At 42.0% G+C, this 12,573-nt stretch overlaps 1 protein-coding gene across 1 annotated transcript in view; it reads right to left on the reverse strand.

The window, feature by feature from the left end:
- Positions 1-11,774, reverse strand: part of mark1 (MAP/microtubule affinity-regulating kinase 1) — a 16,579-nt gene extending 4,805 nt beyond the window's left edge. Inside the window, exons 1-12 of the mRNA XM_034559321.1 lie at positions 11,249-11,774; positions 5,762-5,965; positions 4,236-4,289; positions 3,953-4,001; positions 3,564-3,629; positions 3,220-3,290; positions 2,293-2,349; positions 1,908-2,042; positions 1,244-1,345; positions 799-918; positions 454-553; positions 1-80 (exon numbers count right to left, since the gene is read on the reverse strand). The exon at positions 1-80 is cut by the window's left edge and continues 33 nt beyond it. Of these exons, the coding sequence (XP_034415212.1) occupies positions 1-80; positions 454-553; positions 799-918; positions 1,244-1,345; positions 1,908-2,042; positions 2,293-2,349; positions 3,220-3,290; positions 3,564-3,629; positions 3,953-4,001; positions 4,236-4,289; positions 5,762-5,965; positions 11,249-11,299 (1,089 nt within the window). The 5' untranslated portion in view covers positions 11,300-11,774. The remainder of the gene's footprint in view (positions 81-453; positions 554-798; positions 919-1,243; positions 1,346-1,907; positions 2,043-2,292; positions 2,350-3,219; positions 3,291-3,563; positions 3,630-3,952; positions 4,002-4,235; positions 4,290-5,761; positions 5,966-11,248) is intronic.
- Positions 11,775-12,573: the final 799 nt, after the last annotated feature.

Raw genomic sequence — 12,573 nt, forward strand, 5'->3', positions numbered from 1 at the left:
CGCCGTCACCTCGTTGTACTTCTGGCCGTCCAGCGCCTTCGTCACTTCCTCCTGAGGGAAGCCCATCGTCCCCATCAGCTCTGATTGGTCAGAAAAACACACACACACACACACACACACACTCAGCTTTCGGTTAACGTACCGCGCTCACCGTCTTCCTTCGTTGGCATAGTAACACGAGGCACAATTAGTAGGCGATGTGCGTCAACTGACGGACGTCGACAACACTGCCGCGGATGACGACACGTGGACGTAATTGATTAAAAGATGAAACTTTAATGTATTAAATTTACACGATCGGATAGCAGAGTGACATCATGAAACAAAGAGGCTCATGGGACATCCCGAGAAGCATCGTCGTCCTGTTGGGAGTCGCGTTTGCGTATTCAGATATATCAAATGAATCGTGCGAGTGTGTGTGTGTGTGTGTGTGTGTGCGTGTGTGTCTCTGACCGATGCGCTTGACGTCGTTGAAGTCTTGCTCCGGTTCGTTGTACGTCTTCAGCTCCTTCTCGTCGTAGCCGACGTTCATCCATCGATCCTTCATGATTTGCTGGGAAACAAACAAACAGCCGTTTTATTTAAACTTTTAGTCTTTTTTTATTGCTTTCAGTGTCCATCTCACACACACACGGCACTAAAAGAGGAATCATTTTGTGCTCTGTGGGTGTTTTTATGGATCTTTCAGATGGATTCAGTCTGACGAGAGCAGCCAACGCAGGAAGTTGCACAGAGAACATGCACGTTTTAAATGTTGACTGCAGGGTTCCAGGTTCCACTCCCTGACGCCGGTCTCACCTGCAGGCTGCCTCGTTTCCCCGGGTTGAGCACCAGCAGCTTCTTCAGCAGGTTCTCGCAGTCCGTCGACATGTAGAAGGGAATCCGGTACTTTCCTCTGAGAACGCGCTCCCTCAGCTCCTACACACACACACACACACACACACACACACACACACACACACACACACACACACACACACACACACACACACACACACACACACACACACACACACACACACACACACACACACACACACACACACACACACACACACACACACACACACACACACACACACACACACACACACTGTGTTAAAGTTCATTCTTGACCAGTTTGATTATTATTGATAGCTGTATTTACTGTAACTGACCACATCGAATACAAGTTGTGCTGTAAATCCTATATTTGTGAATTCTGATTTTTTTTGTTTAAGTGTTCCTGTTATTTTGTCCACACCTTGAGGTTCTGTCCGTCGAAGGGCAGCGAGCCGCTGACCAGCGTGTACAGAATCACTCCCAGACTCCAGACGTCCACCTCCGGCCCGTCGTACTTCTTCCCCTGCAAAGTTACAGAACTACATTACCCAGAAGCCCACTGCTTTACCACACACACACACACACACACACACACACACACACACACACAACTGTCCTCAGGTGTAACGACAAGGACTGAGATTTGTTTTAAAAATAAATTCTGTTTACAAAGTTACATTTTCCTCTGAATAAATATTGTTTTCATTTTATTTAATTTAAATATGTTGACAAAAGTTCTGTTTAATCTATTTTAGTTCTTTAAACAAACATAATTAAATTAGTTTAATGTACTTTTGATGAGGGTGGGTGTGCTGTATCCTAAGGGTTACTTTCACAGTCATTATTAATTATGATATAGTTTGACCTTCTTTCTTTCCCTTTTTATTTTCTCCCTTCTTTAAATTCCTCTCATCTTTCCTCCTTATAAAACATTTCTTCCCTCATTTCTTCCCTTCTGTGTCACATTAACCTTTTGTGAAATTTAAATGAAACGACATCTAGAATGAGCTCGCGACCTTTAATGGAACAAGTGAGTGTGACGTTTGTTTTTACGCAGGTGTGGTGGGCGGAGCCTACAAGTTCACCTGGAAGAGCTCAGGAGCGGCGTACGGAGGAGATCCACAGAACGTGTCCAGCTTGCTGCCGAGCGTGAACTCGTTGCTGAAGCCGAAGTCGGCGATCTTGATGTTCATGTCGGCGTCCAGCAGCAGGTTCTCGGCCTGAGAGAGGAGAGGCGTTCTTTAAAAACACTTCGTTTCACCACTCAGACATTTCATTTCTAACATCGTGGGCTTTTCTTTAATTGCACTCAAAATTAAAAAGTAGCAACAAAGTCAACACAGTACATATAAGAATGTGACGTGAACATTAATTATCAAAGCTTTAAAATCTCTCATTTTATTTATTTAGTGCTCTGTGTGTGTGTGTGTGTGTGTGTGTGTGTGTGTGTGTGTGTGTGTGTGTGTGTACCTTGAGGTCCCGATGTACAATCCTCTTCTGGTGACAGTACTCCACTGCAGACACAATCTGACTCAGTGATGGAAGAAGAAGAATCATTAGAAATCAAATTTAACAACACACACGGACAACTTTGTGAGGTTAAAAAAAAAAAAAATATATATATATATATATATATATATATATATACACACACACACACACACATATACATATATATATATACACACATATACATATATACATACATACATGTATATATGTGTGTATATATATATATATATACATATGTTTAAAAATAAAAAAAATAATTAAATATATATATATATATATATATATATATATATATATATATATATATATATATATATATATATATATATATATATATATATAAGTTTCATTTTTTAACCTCACTTTAACCAAAAATATTGATATTATATGTTGACCTGAAGACAAACACATTCATGTAGATGACTGTAAATTAGGATTCATCCTCTGGAGGCCATGAATGTCCGTACAGTTTAATGTTCATCTAAAAGAATGGATTAAAAACTGAGAGCTACAGTCCACAGACATTATGAGGCACGGCAAACAGAAGTTAAGACAGGAATCAGGAGAAAAACAGCCGCGTTTGTTGACCGCAGCTCCAACAGACCATAATGAAACCGATGTGTTTATTTAGCGGTTACACTAATGCACCACTTAACCAGAGTATTTAGTTCAAGACTGTGCAGGAGAGCTTGTGCTGCTCTAAAATATTAAATTATGGCCTTTTTTAAATTGTGGATAACAGGGACACAATGTCTCACACACACACAGGATATAATATAAGCACACTTTTGCAAGTTAACAGAGATGCCCCTGAACGCACCGTTGAACAACTGACCGGGACACAGTGCATTATGGGATACGGAGGACCAGATAAAATAATATCACCTGGCGAAACTTGGCTCGGGCCTCCTTCTCCTTCATTCGTCCGTGAGCAACCAGGTAGTCAAAGACTTCCCCTGTTACAGACAGACAGGTAAGCAGATGGACAGTCAGACAGACAGGTGGACAGACAGGTGGACAGACACGTCACACCTCCAGCTGAAAAACTATGAAGATTATTTGGACACCATCTTTTATTTCTTCATTACTGCTCATGTTTACAGTCAGAGGTGGAAGTATCCATGTTACCTGCTGACACACAGGTGGACACACAGGTGGACAGACAGGTGGACAGACAGGTGGACAGACAGGTGGACACACAGGTGGACAGACAGGTAAGCTGGTCTTACCTCCGCTGGCGTACTCCATCACCAGGTACAGAGTTTTCTCCGTCTCAATCACCTCAAACAGCTTCACTGAAAAACAACAGCATTAAGATATAACTGCTGCCCAATGCGGAGCACTGGTAAAGGAGGAGGAGGGGGGAGAAAAGATGGAGGGGTGGGGGGTCAGGAAGAGAAGGATGAGAAGGAAGGGGAAGAGGAGGTTGTTTATGGAGCAGCAGGAGAGGGAGGGGGAAGAGAGATGGGGGGCGGGAGGGGGAGGAGAAAGAGGAAGAGGAGGAGGAGGAAGAGGAGAAGGAGAGATGCGGCGGTAGGCGGGAGGAGGAAGTAGAGGATGAGGAGGAGGATGAAGAGCGACAGGAGGAGGATCAGGAGGAAGAAGGAGCTGCACTCACCGATGTTGGGGTGGTTGAGGATCTTCATCACACTGACCTCCCTGAAGAGCTGAAGAGAAGATCAGAGCCAGTTTATGGGTTATTTTATGAGTAGTATATATATATATATATATATATATATATATATATATATATATATATATATGTGCAGAGGTACATTTACTCAAATACTGTATTTCAGACCTTTTGAGGTATTTTCACTTGACAGGAGTATTTTATACTACTACATCTAAAGTAGGTAGTAGACGGACCGACAGGTCAAAGGTCAAAGGTCAGAGCGTACCTTCTGCAGACTGGTGGGGTTCAGCTGAGTTTTGTCGATGATCTTGATGGCGACCTGCAGAGAAACATCCAAGTTATTAATACGTCAATACATTCAACTCCTCATCAGGTTTGTGTTTTAATACGATTTAATTATTCAAACATGTGGCGATTGACCACCTGTCGTCATGTGACTGAAGGCAAGGCTTCATTTTAAAAAGGAACTGAGAGTTTTCTTTGCAGATAAATGTTAAAAATGCTGAAAAAACCCCCCCCAAAAAAACTTAAAAGTTATTAGATGCTGTAACAAGACGGTTTCCTTCATCTCGTTTTGTAGGTTATTATTTTCATGTTTACGTTTTAAGTTGGTTCCATTGAGACTTCCTGGAGCCATAAGTAAATTAAATTAAACTGGATACCGCACCTTCCTTGAAAGATTAAAGTGCTGTTAAGATACCCTCTGCCACCCTAATTTAATTTATACATCATTTAATATCTACTGTATATTTCGCCTGTAGATTTTTCACATGAAGCTTTTTTTTTGTGCGATCTCATGCAAACACCGCCACGCGATGTATTTGATGAGCAATAATTATAAAATGTTAACTATTGAGATTAATGCACGGACGAAACAAAAAGGAACGGAAAGTGTTTTACAGGAAAAAACCCTGAGTCAGAGTCTCATTCAGGCTCGAGTCCAAAAAAAATGCTTTAAAAGATGATCAATATGATTAAAAATGGACCCCCGCCTGGAGGAGATCAACCGAAGCATCTTCTCTCAGAGCGTCCGCGGCCCGACGTCTCCGGGGGGGAGGGGGGAGAACGGAGCAGCTGATTGGACGGCTCCGAATCGGATCTTAAAATAAAGTGGGAAAACGTCTCGCACACACACTCTTCTGACCAATCGGCTCCCGAGCTGCTGACGTCCGCTGCATTAATAATTAATCCTCAAGCGTTTCGTCTCCCGGCGGATTTTTAACCCCACCGACTCTCCGACTGAGCGCACCAAAGAGTCTAAAAACTGTATCGGAAAGGTCATTTACCCAAAATGTGTGAGAATAAAAGCAGGAGGTAAACATTTAAGTTTAAAAGATAGTCCTGGATACATATGATGCACCATGACTATACATCACAATGCCAGGAACTGAAAACATGTGATGGTTCTTGGGTTTTCCCACAATGAGCTGTATGCGGTAATAAAAACAATACGAGTCAGGAGAAAACAAAACTCATGATGGGACATATATTACTTTTGGTTTATATTCTCATACTTGACAAATACTGAAGGCACCTAAACCTCTGTGGAGATACAGTTCTGTGTTTATCCACTGACGGGGCCTTTCAAAGTCTCTGAGGGCTTAACTTTGGCCCCCAAATTGGCAGATTGTCTCCATTAAACTTTTTGTTGTATGCTTTTTTTAAGTGGAAAAACATGCGATACATGTCCGTGCATTCATTTTAAGTTTGCGATCATGCATCTGAAGTACCTTCACCATCTGTGTGTCAACCGCTGCTGCTAAGTGTCTAAGCTCTGCTCTGCTGCCTCACCTCTCGGCCCGTCAGAGTGTGTTTGGCCAGTTTGACTTTGGCGAAGTTGCCCTTGCCGATGGTCTTCAGCAGGCGGTAGTTGCCAACGTGCGGCTGTTCGTCCGCGACCGACGTCACGGCGCTGCGACATGGCGGCAGGCTGTGGCGGCTCGCTGATTTGGTGGGTGGGGCCGGCGGCTCGGGGAGGCTTTCTGAAGTCTTCAGCTGGAAGAGACACAAAAAGGGGATTCGTACTTAAAAACCATTAAGATCGTCCTGAACAGAGTCGCATTGACCTAAACGTCTCACTGCAGCACCGCAGGTCCCTCCCAGGAGGTTGCCCCATGCACGGTGCCCCCACCCCCCCCCCCCACGGTGTGCCACAGGGAAGCGTATTCGGGCCCTTAATGTTTCCGACACAGCTCGACGTAGTACAGAAACCAGCTCTTTAGTACTCTGCAAAGAACTCAATGTCAGCAAGCCTCGACGAAGGGCGTGGAAGCTGTTAATTAACTGTCCCTAAAACATGAAAAGAACACAATCTATGCTCTTAAGAAGCACTGGAAACTCCCTGACATTTAATGACGGTGTTTATATCTACTAGCGGGGCTGGACTCATCGTGAAATTAGGTTTTAGGTGCAATAATAAAGTCCCCAATGGCCGTGAACAACTTATATGTGGAACGCATCCGCAACGCAGTCAGAGTGACCCACAGAGCTTCACGTCGTATTACAGACCATCACTAAAAGCACAACGCAGAGACCGACAGACCTTTGTGAAAAAAACGGCCGGTATCGACAGAACAAACTTCTCCAATTCGATCTGAGATAATCAACAGAGTGAACCGGAGCTGAAGGAAACCAGTCCGACGGTGACCTGAACCAGCTCTACGGTTACGGACACGCGACACCCGCTGAAGGACATGATGTCATACTCACTCAACTGATTTGGTTTCGTTGAGAATACGTCAACCCGACAGATCCGGTGTCGAAAGGGCCGATCCCACCGAGAGTGTCGGGGGGGAGTGTTTTGGTTCTCACAGGGTTAGTTGGAGAACTACTGTAGCGAGTACATGTACTCAATTACTGTACATGTAGGTCAATATTGTACTTTTTACTCCACTACATTTGGTAAATTCTCCAACTTCTTCAGCTAAATATACTCTTTATAAAAGCCTCTTGGATCAAACCTAAAAAAATATATATATATATATATATTTTCATTTTTAGAGATCTGAGGTTCTCAGAGAAACAATCCATGTAAAGTGCTTTGAGTACCTTTTAAAGCGCAATACGAATCAAATGCATTATTATTATTATTTTATGATGATCTTATAGAAGGTGATGCATTAATTCAGATTAAATTAGATAACAGTAAATAAAGGATTTTTTTTTTTAAAAACATGCAACGTACACATTAATGCAGCTGCGATATTAATCCAGAAACATCACATATAATAGAAAACACACACAATGTTCACTGCACATTAAAAGTACATTTAGCTGAGAATTATTGTTTTCTTGTCGTGGAGTATTTTTCCCCGGTGTGGTATTAGTACTTTTACTTAAGAAAAAGATCCGAATACAAAGTAAATGTACCGATCACAGCGACATCGAGTGAAGTGAACAACATATCGTCTTCTTAACCAACCGACGGGGCCGAGTTCCTCCCGGCGAAGAGCTTTGTGTTCACGCCTCGGCGTCTCATTCGTCGCTCCGTTGTCATCGACCGGAGGCAGAACGCTCGTTATTGGTTCAAAGGAAATACTACAACAACAACAACAACAACAACAAACAGAATCGTTCCCTTTCTTTGCCAAACTGATTTTTAGAAGGAGGAGTGGAGAAGGAAAAGACGCTCGACCTCAGAAAAGCTGAAGTGAAACCAGAACTTCCACAATCACTACAATCGACTAAAAACTCTTTACAGCTTCTGCAACTTCCCAAACAAACAGATGATCGGACGTGCCCTCCCACCATCGGTCATTTACTTTCTCAAACAATAAAATGGTATAAAACGTACGTTAACAGATCTCATTATGATTCACGTCAAAGGAATGAAACCCTTGCAGAGCAGATGGAGCCCGTCTGGCTCCGCTCTGATCAAACAATGAGAAATGGACTTTTTGTTTACTTAAATAAAAGATTAAACGTGACAATGAACTTTGGTCTTTCCTGTTATTTCATAAACTCTAATAAAAAGGAACTTTTGGGGCAGTCCATTTCAGACCCACAGATTCTATTTGACACAAAAAAACAAAAACGCATGGATCGTCTTGACTTTGAGGTTATTGTTGCCTCTTTAGTCCATTAAATATGGCGCGTGTCCCAACTGCACCATCATGTTGTTATACCACTGCATTATTTATATATATATATATATATATATATATATATATATATATATATATTATACACATAAACAAACTCCTGTCTGTCGATATGACAACATGTAATAGAGTAAATTAGAGAGCATGTTCTTTTTGATACAATAAGCAGCTGTTTGTACTTAACGAGTACAGCGGTTGAATTGGACGTAGCCTACATACGACCTTATTTTATATTTAATTTTTTCATAATCCTTTCCAAAAAGGGAAGTGCGCCCGCCGGTGTTTCCTCTCCTCTTCAAGGGGATTAGAAGATCCTCCATGACGGCGGAGAGAGGGGGGGGGGGGGCAAGCCAGGAAGCACAAGTTAGGGTAATGAAAAGCACCCAGTATGTCTTGGAACCGACCACATCATCATCACCCCCCCCCACACACACACACACACACTCACACACGGAGAGGTCAGAGGTCAGAGTTCAGGGTGTGGTTGGGACGATTCAGCCGGGTGGAGGTGGACTTCGGTCCCTGTGTGGCTCCACGTCTCATCACCGGTGGCGGGTGGGTTCCACTCCAACTCGGGGGTGGGGGGCATCCCATAGTAAGCCTATCTGTTGCCATGGCGACAGAGAAAGCCTCCGGCAGCCGATTTCACAGTGATTCATCACTGAAGGAGATCCTCTGTGTGCAGGGAGAGGAGCTCCGTATTCTCGGTGTGATGGACGCGGCGGCCGAGGGGGTCAAAGGTCACGCCGCCAAAAGGGAAGGGGGGAGGGGAGGGGGGGGGGGGGGGGGGGGGGGGTGAGGGTTTATTGTCTCGGTGACTGTAAAGCCGTCGTGTCACGGCTCCAGAGTTTTTAAAAAAAAGAAGAAAAAAAGTGACTTCTAGAAGAGCACAAGACGATATCACATCCTGCAGTGTATTCTGGGAACGATCAATAGTAAACAGACAGCCGGAGCCAGCTGACGGGTCACAGATTAAAGGAAACAAAGCCCGGGCAGCAGGGCGTCATTCAGCTGCACTGGCAATTATAGCTCAAACTAACTGTATATTAATATTATTCTTTCAGGGTTTGAAGAGCTGAAACGGTTCGACGCTTAAATTTAGAGTTGATCGACAGAAAATCTAAAAATATACCTGCAGCTGCAATCTGATAATGTATTTATTGTTTAGGTTATTATTTTCAAGCGCACACACACAACAAATATACAAACATATTGATCCAGCTTCTAAAAAGTGAGGATTTGCATTTTTTTTTTTTATATATCTTTATTAATTTAGTCTGTCTTTTTTTATTGTTTGAATAAAATAAAAAAGACACTTATAGATGTCAGCTTTGGTTTTAGGGAACTGCAATTGTGAAATATTGTGATGTATTAATAATATTAATTAATAAAGAGCAGATTAATATATATATATATATATATATATATATATATATATATATATATATATATTCTAAGAAGGAGACACATGGAGACTTGAGGACGTGCACGAGGAGCCTGAGAACAGCTCTCTGCTAGCATTCCGGCATTAGCATGACAATAAGGAGGCTGCTTTTTACCCAGAATTCCTTCTGGGTCCGTCAGCCTCCACGGACCCAGACACACTCTGTTCACACGAGGCATAAAAACATCACACCGCTCTCTCTCCGCGTGTGTGTGACGGACGACACGAGAGAGAAAAAAAACGTCTGAGATCACGGCCAACGGAGTTTTTGAACTTGCTTAAGTACAAAAATACTCTTTAGGAAAACGTACCGCTGGCTGTAGTAGATAATCAATAATCAAAAGCCAATATATCTTCTGTTTCTCAGATGTGAAACACAGCAGCTTTTAGCTTCCTGCTACACGAGCGTTCGTCTTAGCGATGCAACAATGCGCCTTTTTTTTCGGTGCCCGTATTGATTCCCGGGCTTCTAGTATCGATCCGATGCTCGTGATCAATAATCTGTGTGGGAGTGACTTTATCGTTCTTTCACGAGTCGGGCCAGACGCCAATCATTGTTTTCTTAACTTTGTAAAAAACTAAGTGAAACTATAAATACGTGGATTTTTTTTTTTTTTTTTTTTAAACGGACACCAGCAAATTTACAAAAATAAATCTCACGATTTTTACAGGAATTTACAATTTAATTACAAACCTTTTTTAAATTTTTTTTAATGCTGTGATAAATTGGTAAATCTTGAAGAAGAGGAATTTTAAATTCCAGTGCACAATGTATAAAGTGTAACCAATCCAGCTATTTGGAGTTGGCCCGATATCCGATAACGGATTAATACAAATATTAAAAAGTACAAAAAGGACGCCGGCTGTAATAAATAATCCATAATTGAAAGGAAATACTTCTTCTATTTCCCTGCTGTGAAACACAGCTGCCTTTAGCTTCCTGCTACATGACTCCACAGTTCATCTTCCCCTCCAGCGGAGGTGGAGGAAGTACTCTGATTTGGTTTTACTTCAGTAAAAGTAGTAATAAAATGTGTAAATAACCTGTAACAAGTTAAAAAGTACATTTTTGAAGGTACCGGACACCTGACAAGGGGCCACATTAGCCCGCTACTGGCACAGCACACCTGGATCTGTGGCAGAAGAGAATTGCATTGTGGGTAATGTGGTCGACGAGAAGAACCAGAACACTTCTGGTTCTGCTGCGATCAATTTGGATCCTTTTTTTATTTTATTTTTTTTAATTGAATATCTTACAGGAGTGTGATGATAAAAATCAGTCTATAAAAAAACTATTTTAAATCAATTAAAACAAGAATAAATCTGCAAATCTGATCAGAATTTCAGGGGCCTTGTGACTCCAGAGTTTAAATGTAGTTTTTTGGAGGGGCCACAGAGTGTGTTGTTGTTGTTGTCTTCACCACCTCCCTCCGGTTGCTCCTGAGACACTGAAGTTACATTATTTAACACTTATGGACAGTATGGAGGTGTTCACCCCACCTGCAACACCACCCTGATCGGCTGAGCCACTGTGGATCAATCAAGATGATCACCCAGTAGCTCCTCCCTGTTCAAACTGTCACACTTCCTCAATAACAACAAGCATTAACACGTTATTCACAATAACAAAACAAAATGCGCAAACAAACCCACTTATAATCCAATGACGAAACTATAATCGATAACGAAAAGACACACACACACCCATCAATAATCAATAATCAAGACTTGTACCTGTTCGGACTCTCTCTCGCTCACCGGGGCCAGGGGCATCCTGCCGGACATCTTTCCGCGTCACCCCTCCGCTTCTTTTCGGCTCCTCTTCAGTCCGGAAGAAGCATCTCCTCCGCCGGGGCCGCTCCTACAGCATCGCCCGCTCCCTCCCCTCCCCCCTCCGGGGGGGAACCAGGCCACCTCGGCGGGGCTCAGCTGGGAGGCTCCGCCGGCCGGAGGTAGAGGGAGGCCGGGGCGTCGGCTACAGGAAGGCCCGCTGTCTGCGTCGGTGCCGCGGGGAGGACTTTGCATGGGAGACAAAGACAAGAGAGAAAGAGAGACAGAGGAAGAGGAGGAGGAAGGAGAGGAAGAAGAAGAAGAGGAAGAAGAAGGATCGAGAAGTGTAAAAGTAGAAGTCCTTCCTGCCACTTCCAGCGGTTTGTCAGCTCACTCAGCGGCACTGCGGAGCTACGAGGAAAAAAACCCACATAAAACTATGACGTCAGAGCTCCGCCTCCTCGTCATCCTAAATATATCCCAGCATCCTCTCGGCTGCTTCCTGCAAGTACAAAAAAAACAAAAAAACACTGTGAAACGCACCTCCCTTCTTTGGGGGATTCTGTCGTCTTTCCGGCGGAAGTCTCTTTTATTTTGAAATATTTGTTATTAGTTTTTTTTTGTTGTGGGGAGAGACTTCCTTATTGAGCTGTTAAAACTTTTAAGTCCGTAATTATATTTAAATGTATTACCTGAGAACGTTATTGCTCGATTTAAACTGAATAAAATCATATGATTTATTTTCATATTTTCAGGTTAATACAGACTGTTTGTCTGCTTTAAAGTTTAATATATATATATATATACAAATATTTATAAATATATATATATTAAAGAAATATATATAAATATTACAAGAAAATATATATATATTAATATATTTTTTATATATATATATTTACTGTCTGTCTTGATATACCTGTATTCCCCCTTCTATCTGAAATGCTCTGTGACACTTAAACCTGCTTCATAATAAAACATTGAGAAAACATGAAAATCTCACTTTTCATAAGATGGAACTTTTATAAAAACCTTCATGCTTCTTTAATGTACCTGTTGATGTGCACGTGGAGTTTAAGGAGCTCCCTTAAATATAATTTCTCCGCTTTCATTTTTTAAATATTTTTTTTAAATAACAGCAGCCTATTCTATGATCTATTATGATCACTATGTATATATAATATATTGTTCCTTATCTGTGATAGTGTGCTTTTCCTTACTACTTTACTTATGGTCCTATGATATTTCTATATATTAATACATGTCTAGAGATAATCACTAATTTACAT

Source organism: Cyclopterus lumpus, chromosome 1 (assembly GCF_009769545.1).
Source record: "Cyclopterus lumpus isolate fCycLum1 chromosome 1, fCycLum1.pri, whole genome shotgun sequence".
In the NCBI taxonomy this organism is placed as follows: domain Eukaryota; kingdom Metazoa; phylum Chordata; class Actinopteri; order Perciformes; family Cyclopteridae; genus Cyclopterus; species Cyclopterus lumpus.